Source organism: Daphnia pulicaria, chromosome 11, assembly GCF_021234035.1.
Source record: "Daphnia pulicaria isolate SC F1-1A chromosome 11, SC_F0-13Bv2, whole genome shotgun sequence".
In the NCBI taxonomy this organism is placed as follows: domain Eukaryota; kingdom Metazoa; phylum Arthropoda; class Branchiopoda; order Diplostraca; family Daphniidae; genus Daphnia; species Daphnia pulicaria.
The window spans coordinates 3,085,894-3,096,393 of NC_060923.1; the positions used below are offsets into that span (position 1 = coordinate 3,085,894).

Consider the following 10,500-nt stretch of genomic DNA (forward strand, 5'->3'; position numbering starts at 1 on the left):
CCTGCATCCTTTAAAGTTCAAAGGTTTCGTATACCTCTAAAAATGCCAAGTCATTGGGGAAATGTCACTTCAAACAAGTTGTTTTTAAAACAGAGGAGGATTCTAGAAAAAAACTGTTAGATGTTATCGGGAAAAGCCTCCCTCTTTCTTTAAGTGTTCGAAGCGAGCGATTTTTTATGTAAGTTGTCCTTGTTTGATGATGATTTATTTACAAATACATTACAGTACCTTGGAATTTTAACGCAAATTGTTATTTTAAGCGAAATGATGCATCACCTTTCAAATAGTGATGTACTTGTCCAGGTACATACGAGCAATATCGTTTCCAGAATTGGAAAAATCAGCCGACCGATAGATGAGTGATAAATTAAAGGCGATTTCTTTAGATAAGTCGAATACATGGGCTTTCTCTCCGTGTGTGACGCTTGGCTTGTGTTGCAGGGCTTTTTTGCTAAAAAAAAACATTTTTTTAGTACAAAAGAACAGCGAAATGTTATATAATACAAGTAAACAACGTTATATAACAATGTTATATAATACAAGTAAACAACGTTATATAACAATGTTATATAATACAAGTAAAATGTGACTTACTAAAAATCCAGAGCATGACTTAAAAGGCCAAGCTGATGCATTCCTCGGCCGATGTTGTAGTAAACCTCTTGACAGTCCCCTCTTGATTTCAGATAGGCATCGAAGAAAGAGGATGCTTGGGTAACAAGGGAATGCTTTCCGCTAGAAAACTTTTGACACGTCAACTGAATCAACACAATGGCAGAAAGCAGCAAAAACAACGGATTGTTGGGCTCTATTTTGCACGCCGACATATACTCATCTAAGCAATAGTAAGGGGAATGAAGTTGAATGAAAATTCATCCAAATTTTGTTTTGCCATCTTACCTAAGGCGTACTTGTATGTACCGCTGGCAACACAGGCGTGACCATTCAAAACACTTAGACAGACATGTTCGGGGTGTTTCAGAAGAAGTCGCACAAGAAAACGATTGTACCGCACATCGTCTCCTCGCATGATAACCTGTTCAAATGAAAACGTCGAGTCAATTATAACGAACGATAGTAAATACAAGATAGTCTCACCTGAATCATGAGATTCCAAGCTCTATGGTTGTATAAGTTGTTACGTAAGAGCAAACCACGGGCTAGGTTATAAGCATAATATGAGTCGCCTTTAGCTAAACACACTTGAAGGGTGATAAACTGGATTTCTCTGCAAATTTCTCTCTTCCTTCTGAAAAGTGGTGACGTAAGAGCCGTAAAACAGATTCGCTCCAGCTCCACCAGACGTTGCTCCTTGAACAGGTATTCGCACGTTAACCGGAGAAGTCGATACTCTTCTTCCAACTCGATCGACGATGCTCCAAACTCCAATTCTTCGTCGTCCGAATCTTCATCCGCCGACTCCCACCCTACTTTTTTGGCGCCGCACGCTTTGTACACTTCGTCCTTGGATTTAATATTCCTGGCGTGGCGCATCATCAGCAATTTGTAAGCCGCAATGAACTGATTCATTTTTCCTTCTTTCAAAAGCAAGAGGCACTTGTGATGCAAAACGCTGGCTTCAATCCGAGTAGCTTCCGAGTCTTGCGTTACAGCTTCCAAAGCTTCTTCGTGGCGACCTGTTAACGCGGAAACGATTAGACTGGAAAACGTTTAGTGGTTTTAAGATAGTTATACCTAATTTGGTGAGCAATTCTGCTAGAGATATCCTAGCATCCTCACTTGATGGGACTAGATGAATAACATGTCGGAATGCCACGATTGCTTCGTCTGCCCGATCCAGAGCATTGAGACAGTTTGCATATTTCAGCCAAACCGCAGCTTGAGAAAAGGATTTGCTTTGAGTTAGGACCTCCAGCAATGTCCTGTAAGGAAAAGATAAATATGAGAATTCGAATGTCGCAAAATAATTTCTTTTGGATTTCTCTTACAAAGCTTGTTGATGGAACTCCTTTTCTACCAGGGCTTCTGCAACGTCGAGGTAGATATCTCCAAAACTTTCGACGTCATGCTCCATAAATGTTTCGATTAAAGGAAATGCAAATTCTTGTTTGTTAGAGTAAACCAAGGCAATGCACAGTTTGCTGAGAATGTCCAATGGCAGCTCTTTCGTCAGTTCCATAGATTCCGTTTCTTCGAGATCAATTTCGTCGATTATCTTGTTGTTGAACACTAACCCACAATGTCTATTAAGAGTCTGTAAGTGCAATTAGATTTAATTCATTATTTAAGTGAATCAAGTAATAGGTAACGGTTGAAAGAGTCTGCCATACTTTTATGACATCGAGATAATGTTTTGTCGAGATCTGAAGTTCCAATAAGAGGTTAAAATGCTCCATTTTGAAATTATCTGCGCAGGTGACAAGAGCGTTACTGAGAGCTCTACGCGCTGAATGCAAGTGACCACTCGCAAAGTACATCCGGGCAATTTTTTCAGCAAGCTCGACCCATTCATTTTTCTTCTCTTCATCTTCCGGTTGGACACCTCGCAACATAGTCAGGAAAGCTTTCAACTGCTCTTTTTCAGCGCCAATTGATTCCAACACATTGCAGCGACTGAAACAGAAAGAATAAAACACATATGAAATAGTATTGCATAATTAGATTCTCTGGTGTTCTTTACTATTGATGAATTTGAAGATTTGTAGGGTCAGCTTGAACAGCTTTGGCAAGGCATTTCATTGCCTGCACCTCATCTTTTCGATTCAAACACACCTGAAATAGAGCGAGAAATGTTAGTATTGAAGTAGAAGATATCTGCATTCGGACGAATTTGATTTTCCATAAAAAAAAGCTGCTGTTTAGATCTAAAATATTTTACCTCGGCTAATCGTAACCATTCATCGGCCTCTTGAGGAGCTAAATATGCAGCTATTAAAGATAACTGGTATGACTTTTCAAAATCTCCCTGGTCCTCATAGAACATGCTCAATGTTTGAAAAGGTTCAGCATAACTTGGGGCCTAAAAATATAAGGAAAGGAAAAACAATTATACTAGCGATACACCAACAAGTTTATAATGAGTTTACCTGTCTAATTACTTCCTTACAGAGGTCCATGGCATCTTTCTTCTCACCCCTTGCATATCTCAAGTTTGCTTCACCCATGAGACCTTTGTATTGGAAAAATTCAAAGTTGCAGGCCATTATTGTAAACACATATTTAACAAAAAAAGAATATTTGGTTACCTTGTAAATTTGCTGGAAGTCTTTTTGTAACTCTAGTGCATTTTCTCTTTTTCACTGGGGTTGTAGGTGGTTGCTGTGAAAAACTTGTAGAACTGCCGCCAGCAAAATTTCCTTTAGACTCGGGTATAAGTGCACCACTCCCTTTGTGTTCACTTGATTTTAGTTTCTGTTTAGCTTGAACTTTGGAAGATCCTTCAGGAAGATATTCTGGGTCATTTTGGTTTCTTTCCAGCGCTTCTTCTTCATCATCTGTATCAGATGAGTCTTCCATGCCAGACTCGGAACCATCTGAGTTTTCTACTCTTGTCATGAAGTCTTGAAACGATACTATTCCTTCCAGATAACCACCAGTAATAGCTATTTGTTCCTCATCTGGATTTAGAAGATCAGCATCATCAGTATTTGCTGGTCCATCATCATCTACTTCTTCCACTTCATAGTGATCAGGGAAACTTTGTCTTGAGCTGTCATCGTCATTATTGACTGATTCCATTAGTTCAAGTTCAGAAATCATGTCTTCCTCTGAAATGTTTATGTAGGCGATTTCGTACAAGCCATTTTCTGCCAAATGTAAAGGTGTTCCTTCATTGATGAAAGTAACTCCTGAACTATCACAAGAAGCCACAACTTGAACATCTGGAAGTAGCTGTGGTTTCACTTCTTCGTCTCTGCTCTCCATCGTGAAATAATTTTTAAAAAATTCGATTAGAGTGAAAGTCAATAGCAAAAACAATTTTTCTTCAATTATTAGATTGAAAAGAACGGTTTCGTTTAAAACGCTACTTCAAGGCCGGTCGGAAGCCCACAATTTGTTCACACGAAACGCGCGAAACAGAACAGACGACGAGCATGCGACGAGACGATACGAAAAAGCTATTGCAACGTCAGGCTGACGTTGCTATAGTGTATTTTGGCTATTGCAACGTCAGGCCGCTAGGTGCGCTGCAGTCTGACGTTGCGCTATCCCAGCGCATAGCTATGCTGGAGGCTTGGAGCAACGTCAGGCCGCTAGGTGCGCTGCAGTCTGACGTTGCGCTATCCCAGCGCACTGAGTCCCTTTCTATAGCTAAAATAATGTTGGAGGCTTGAAGCAATGTCAACTAACCACTTAATGCTAAAAATGGAAGATAATAGATAAGATAAAATAGCTGCATAAAATGACAGAGAGAATCAATCTGACGTTGCTCTATTCTTACTTCACTTTGTCGCTGCAGGCTGACGTTGCGCTTGCGCTATCCCAGCGCACTGAGTCCCTTTCGATAGCTTGGAGCAACGTCAGGCCGCTAGGTGCGCTGCAGTTTGACGTTGCGCTATCTTAGCGTACCCGAGTCCCTTTCTTAAGCTTGGAGCAACGTCAACCAACTACTTAATTCTAAAATTCGTGTATAATGTTGTATACCTGCATCCCGACCTGCACAGTATGTATAAACTCCTATAAATTCATAGAGAATCAATCTGAATTTGCGCTATCATTCTTCACTTCGTCAGCCAACTCATATTTTAATGCTACGGTCAGGTGCGCTGTTGTCTGACGTTGCGCTATCGTAATGGGCCTCTTAGTGTAGTAAAGTATCTCCCGGAGCAACGGCAGGCCCTTTAATTCTGACGTTTGCTACCCTCTACTGCTAGGCTATTACCCCCGTCATAGGCGCTGGATCAAATCATTGGACATATGAAACTAATGCTTTAATTTTTAAAAGTGTCCAAAAAGAAAAATAAAGAGAATTTCTTCCTGGCGGGATTTGGCAAAACATTCATACAGTATTTAAGCGGGATCCTGTTATAGTATTATAAAGCTTAAGAATGGAATGGGATGCAATATGATAGCGCAACGTCAGACTACAGCGCCTAGCGGCCTGACGTAAGTTCAGCATGGTCATAAAGAGAGGCTCAGCGGTAGGATTAGATTAGGATCAGAGATTCGGGTAAGCAACGCAAACGCTCCAGCAATATATAATGTAGGAATATATAGCGCAACGTCAGATTGATTCTCTCTAAATTCATAGGAGTTTAAACATATTATGGCAGTATAAAACATTACATGAATTGTAGCATTAAGTAGGCCTAGTTATTTGACGTTGCTCCAAGCTTAAGAGAAAGGGACTTGGTTGCGCTGGGATAGAGCAACGTCAGACTGCAGCGACGAAGTGAAGTAGGATAGAGACGATAGAGAACGTCAGATTGATTCTCTCTGACATATTATGCAGCTATTAGCCTACATATTATTAGCATTATTTGAAATTTATATTCTCTACATATTTTGTAGCATTAAAATTAAATGGTTCATTAACGTTGCTCCAAGCCTCCAGCATAGCTATGCGCTGGCATAGCGCAACGTCAGACTGCAGCGCACCTAGCGGCCTGACGTTGCTCCAAGCCTCCAGCATAGCTATGCGCTGGCATAGCGCAACGTCAGACTGCAGCGCACCTAGCGGCCTGACGTTGCAATAGCCAAAATACACTATAGCAACGTCAGCCTGACGTTGCAATAGCGACGACCGAGACGATAAACAATGGTCAAATGCTAATGGTGGCTCTAATTTATTTAAATAAATCTATATTATTCTTTATATAAAATATAAATCCATAAAAATCTTCTCATTTTCTAATTTTCATCATTAATATTCTTGAATTAAAATTTTTTTGTATTGAGCTTGAGCATACTGCATAAGCATAAAATTATAAAAGACATCGTTGAGCGGGAACAACTTTTCTTTCTGAATTCTGATTGATTTACTAATTATTAGTTAATAGTTAGTATGGTTATAAAGTTAGTTACTTAGTTGTAAAATTGTAACTAGTGAGTTGCAACAGGGATATGGAGAGACCTCCCCATACCCATGAGCCATGATTGCAACTTGCAATACAACCAGAATCTTTAAACAGCCGTTAAATTGTAATCGCCGTAACAGATTGAATTTCAAAGAATCGAAGTTAAATAGGAACTTTAGAAAAGAAGGTCGACGCGTTCTTTTACGAAGTTGACTATGTATTGCAGCCGCATTTAATTATTTATTTCGCTATTGCAGTATGATACTTTTTCACAGATAAAGACCACTAAAGACGTCTTCTTTATCTATGCTTTTTTGCTTTTGGTTAACAAAGAAAATTATCAAAAAATAAGTTTTGTTATCTTCATTAGGAAAGCATCAATAGATGTAAGAACTAGCAACAGTAATGGATTTTCAAATTATTACCGAAATTATTATGGCTGAGCTTCACAGATAGCACGATAACCATTAGCGCAAGGAACATCCCCCCAAAATTGTAAATAACTACCACCGTACAACATACAGTCCTCGGCATTGTTGGCTACGTAACTGGGTCTTCCAGGAAACCAATTAGTGTAATCTCCAGCACTCAGCACAGTCATCGTGCTCTCCCAAACCCAAGTCCCATCGCGTCGAGAATCAGTCATTGAAGTATAATATGCAGGGCCAACTGTAATTTATTTTAAATTTGTGTTAAAATTATGCATTATTTCTATAACAGATATCTATGCACCAGATGTTTTCTTATAATAATTCATTTTTTGATAAAATAGGTCTAGTAAAAACTTCTACTTACCAGTACCAGGCCAAGTAGCTTGAACGCCCTCTTCTTCGGTTCGATTTTCGAAGACAACCAACTTCATCTTGCTATCAAGACAAATCATGGTCTGATCATAAAAATTCCGCTGTTAAAAAAAAAAAACGAAAAAGAAATGGGAATTTTAGCGATTATTAAAACTCCAATCAAACTCAATTACAGCAGAAATAATTGCTTGATAATCAATTGTTGGCTAATAAATACTATGTTATAACGAGATTAATATGGCTATTGCGTCTATTTTTATACGGGTTCTTACAGTGGTGAAAATAGCACAGTAGCACGAAACATCATCAACTACTCGACCACATTGGGTGTTGTCTCCGATACCGAGCGGGCAATCTACAGCCTATAATTCGAGTAAATTGAGAAATAATGAATCAGGCGTAGAACAAAACAAAACAACCTATTTAAAGTGTATGAGCAATACTTTTTGAATCTTCAACTTCATATTTGAATTTGCCGCCCTTTTTGTGAATGTGACAATCGCTTCGGAACTTGTGGTGTACAAGACGATCGGAGCGTTTTTTTGTGAGACTTCGTGAGTGATCTGATTTTCAACTTTGAGAATAGGGAAGTCAATGCCGAAACCGTCATGAATCTACATCAAAGAATATTTTGTTTATACTAATAATAAGAGAAAGGTAAACCAATGGATAGTCGAATTTCGTAATAAATTTGGGTTACGTTCAAAAGATGTAGGACATCTTTCATGTCCCCATCAATGACGGAGAACGCCAGAATGCGGTCCTCTTGTGTTTCAAATTGCAGAATACAATCTTGGTTAAACGGACCGTCGATCACGATCTCGTCGTCAACAAAAATGTATCCCCCACAGCTGGGAAAAGCAAGCTGGTTATCTGCTAGACGTGAAAAAAAAAAACAGCTTTGCAACTCAATTCATCCAAAAATTAGATTTAAATTCATTATTACCTCTGGATGGAACGACATTTCCGTAGCCGAAACTGACAAAAGTCAGTGCGAATACGCAGAGAGCCACATACTTTACCATTTTCAATTAAGAAAAATAAACTAAAAACCAAAATCAAAATTTTATTTCGAACTGCTTTGATCGAGCTGCTGACTGGTACTGTGGTCCGTTTTGGGTGCCATTATGTTGTCTTTATATAGCAAACATTGCCAGCCGGCCGTTAAACGGAATAAAGCAATTTCGAAATAAAATATCGTAATGACTGATAGAGACATGTCAAGGTATAAAAATGGATGTGTCTTAAGTTTTTGGTTTGGTTTGATTTTGAATGGTTCAAGGTATAAAATACAAAACCGCTGTTTACTGATTATATTAACGATGACTAATGCTCTTAAAGGTGGAGGGATAAAAAAAATCCCCTAATTTATGTTGAAAGACACTGATTTATCAAATGAACTTTAGATGGCAAACAATGGCACCAGAGAGAATTGGGCCCGTGAGAAGTTTTGTATTGTTCAAATCAAGACTTCGCTCGAATAAAGCTCAAATCAAAACACAAATAAAGCTAACAAAAGGAATTTTTGCTTCTTTGGACTTTGCGATGTTCTTTATGCTTTTTGAATTTTTGTTTGTTTTAATTAGTTACTAGCTGCGCTGTTGACCTATCTATCTAACGGACTTTAGATGAAAAAAAAAAGACACGTGTAGGTGTAGCTGAATGCGATGCATACGTCCAACGCGGAAGTTCGAAATACTACATACGTCTATAACGAAGGGAAAATTAATTGCCGTCGGGACATTTTTTTATTTCCCACAAAAGAAAACTTAAAGGAAAAAAGATCCGAAAAAATTTTTGAAACTCCTTTCCGACGGCTTATAGTCTACCGCGTTATAAAGTTATTCCCTCATCGTTGTGTCATGATTTCACATTTTTGGGAAACGGAAAACGTATTTAGGCTATGACTCAAATGCATTTACGTTGTTTTGGAATCGGATCCGATCAGATCGTGCTTCTTACCATTGGAAGTGCGGTATTAATGTTAAATCTGCCTATAAACCGCTATAAACTATAAAGTAATGTACAACGGCTTCTATACCGAACTGGAGAAGCGACCACGATAAAATAAACATTTTATTTGTTGTAATAATTGTCTAAGGATGCGCTTCGCATATAGCATTGGCCAACGTTGTGATACAATTAACGTCACCCCAATATGCAAAAAATGTATTGCCACCGTACAACATGCAATCCTCTTCATTGTCTTTGGCAAGAATGGGTCTTCCAGGAAACCAGTGGGTGTAGTCCCCAGCGCCGAGTATGGTCATGGTACCTTCCCAAACCCAAGTCCCATCGCGTCGAGCATCAGTCAATGAAGTCCAAAAAGGAATTTCTGCAAGAAAATTAGAATTACACTCACGAGAGCGAACCTCCTGTTTTGAAAAAGAACGCAATGTTATGCAAGAAACAATAACGTACGAGTGCTCCAAGTTCTTTGCACGAACTCTTCCTCTGTTCGATTTTCAAAGGACACCAATGTCATATTGTTATCAATGCATGACATGGTGTGGTCTGGATGATTTTTCTGCGGATGAGAATTGAATCAATGTAATTGATTTGAATTTTGAGAGTGCCATAAAACTGGCTGTAAATTTAGATTGTTAATTCTTCGATTAAAATAATTGCTTACGTTGGCGAAATTGGCGCAATAGCAAGAAACTTCGTCAACCACTCGACCACATTGGGTTTCTGGTCCCACATTTAACGAGCAACTGACCGCCTTGGTTTAAAAAGTCAAAGAAAAATTCTATAAATTAATTATTCAGTGGGAAATTAAATCTTTTACAGTTTACCTTTTGAATTTTGAGTAGTAACTTTGAAGAAGGCGTCTTTGTAAATCTCACGCTAGCTGTCGATTGTGTCGAGTAAAGAGTCGATGGCAAATCTTTTCTTGAAAGCTCATCGAGGATCATTTGATTTTCTGCTAGGAGAATCGGAGACGCTCTAGAGATTCCATCGTGAATCTTGCACATGAATTCAGATAGTGAATATTAGAAATTAAAAAGTGAATCTAATTAGTTATATTTATTGATTATCGCACTGTAAACAATTCGCTAGCTTCTTTCACGTCTCCATCGACGACGGAAAATGCCAGAATGCGGTCCTCTTGTGTCCGGAATTCCAAAATACAATCCTCGTGGAACGGACCGTCGATCACGACCGCTTTGTCAACATTAATGAGCTCCCCACACGCATCTAATTAGCCAGCACAGCAATATTAGGCTTCTCATAAAAATTAGTAGCGCAGCTCATTTTTCAACTTAGGAAAAATAATGAACATGTTACCTCGGTGTGTCACAACATTTCCTTGGCTCGAAACGACAATAAAAATTAAAGCGTAAAGAGAAACAAACAAATAAATCTTAACCATTTTTTTATAACTAATATGTAATTTGAAAAAAAAAATCAAAAACGAACGAGAAAAGCTTTGAACCGGTAAGAATAAAAATGTGGAAGCGACTGAATGCGATACGAAAACAAAAAGAACGTGAATCTATCATGAAATAAGACAGTCAAGCAAAATCGACGAATCACAACTCAGTGGGGGAGGGGTCAAATCAAGGAAAATAACAAAATTTCTTTAAGGACCAAGGGGGCTAGTTTCAAATTACTACTTAGTTTTTTTTTCCAATACTAACGAAAATAGCAGCGGCTTTGTTCTTTTTGGTTCCATTTTCATTTTTAAAAAAAGGTATAGCTAGGTTGCCATCACTATA

General features: G+C 38.5%; 4 protein-coding genes across 5 annotated transcripts in view; all 4 read right to left on the bottom strand.

Annotated features, from left to right (window-relative positions):
• The window catches only part of LOC124315409 (carbonic anhydrase 2-like), a 35,794-nt gene that overhangs the window by 11,118 nt on the left and 14,176 nt on the right, over window positions 1–10,500 (bottom strand). The window lies entirely within an intron of this gene.
• Window positions 189–4,062, bottom strand: LOC124315137 (general transcription factor 3C polypeptide 3-like). Its single transcript, XM_046780585.1, has 11 exons — window positions 3,207–4,062; window positions 3,048–3,130; window positions 2,840–2,980; window positions 2,642–2,733; window positions 2,292–2,574; window positions 1,950–2,215; window positions 1,696–1,883; window positions 1,099–1,637; window positions 901–1,036; window positions 595–835; window positions 189–451 (listed from the first exon to the last, which is right to left on the bottom strand). The coding sequence occupies exons 1-11, from the start codon at window positions 3,883–3,885 to the stop codon at window positions 280–282; spliced, it is 2,820 nt and encodes a 939-aa protein (XP_046636541.1). The 5' UTR covers window positions 3,886–4,062; the 3' UTR covers window positions 189–279.
• Window positions 6,175–7,898, bottom strand: LOC124315519. 2 transcript variants are annotated; one of them, XM_046781254.1, is made up of 6 exons: window positions 7,728–7,898; window positions 7,482–7,654; window positions 7,225–7,395; window positions 7,054–7,143; window positions 6,774–6,882; window positions 6,175–6,647 (listed from the first exon to the last, which is right to left on the bottom strand). In XM_046781254.1, the coding sequence occupies exons 1-6, from the start codon at window positions 7,804–7,806 to the stop codon at window positions 6,412–6,414; spliced, it is 858 nt and encodes a 285-aa protein (XP_046637210.1). In that variant the 5' UTR covers window positions 7,807–7,898; the 3' UTR covers window positions 6,175–6,411. The 2 variants fall into 2 exon arrangements, with proteins under 2 accessions (XP_046637210.1, XP_046637208.1); XM_046781252.1 differs by having other exon boundaries at window positions 7,482–7,657; window positions 7,728–7,896.
• LOC124315532 (CD209 antigen-like) lies at window positions 8,840–10,243 on the bottom strand. Its single transcript, XM_046781273.1, has 6 exons — window positions 10,070–10,243; window positions 9,825–9,979; window positions 9,577–9,747; window positions 9,414–9,503; window positions 9,203–9,308; window positions 8,840–9,116 (listed from the first exon to the last, which is right to left on the bottom strand). Exons 1-6 carry the CDS (start codon window positions 10,152–10,154, stop codon window positions 8,878–8,880), a joined length of 846 nt encoding a protein of 281 aa, XP_046637229.1. The 5' UTR covers window positions 10,155–10,243; the 3' UTR covers window positions 8,840–8,877.

What these genes read in the sequence shown, in the direction of transcription:
- LOC124315137 (XM_046780585.1), bottom strand. Translation starts at nt 3,885, where the DNA reads ATGGAGAGCAGAGACGAAGAAGTGAAACCACAGCTACTTCCAGATGTT. An exon ending in GTAAGGAAGTAATTAGACAG is followed by an intron (nt 2,981 to 3,047) that starts GTAAACTCATTA and finishes TTATATTTTTAG; the next exon opens with GCCCCAAGTTATGCTGAACC. An exon ending in ATTATCTCGATGTCATAAAA is followed by an intron (nt 2,216 to 2,291) that starts GTATGGCAGACT and finishes TTGCACTTACAG; the next exon opens with ACTCTTAATAGACATTGTGG.
- LOC124315532 (XM_046781273.1), bottom strand. Translation starts at nt 10,154, where the DNA reads ATGGTTAAGATTTATTTGTTTGTTTCTCTTTACGCTTTAATTTTTATT. An exon ending in AAGCTAGCGAATTGTTTACA is followed by an intron (nt 9,748 to 9,824) that starts GTGCGATAATCA and finishes TTCATGTGCAAG; the next exon opens with ATTCACGATGGAATCTCTAG. An exon ending in TACTACTCAAAATTCAAAAG is followed by an intron (nt 9,504 to 9,576) that starts GTAAACTGTAAA and finishes TTTTAAACCAAG; the next exon opens with GCGGTCAGTTGCTCGTTAAA.
- LOC124315519 (XM_046781252.1), bottom strand. Translation starts at nt 7,806, where the DNA reads ATGGTAAAGTATGTGGCTCTCTGCGTATTCGCACTGACTTTTGTCAGT. An exon ending in TGAAGTTGAAGATTCAAAAA is followed by an intron (nt 7,144 to 7,224) that starts GTATTGCTCATA and finishes CTCGAATTATAG; the next exon opens with GCTGTAGATTGCCCGCTCGG. An exon ending in ACTGTGCTATTTTCACCACT is followed by an intron (nt 6,883 to 7,053) that starts GTAAGAACCCGT and finishes TTTTTTTAACAG; the next exon opens with CGGAATTTTTATGATCAGAC.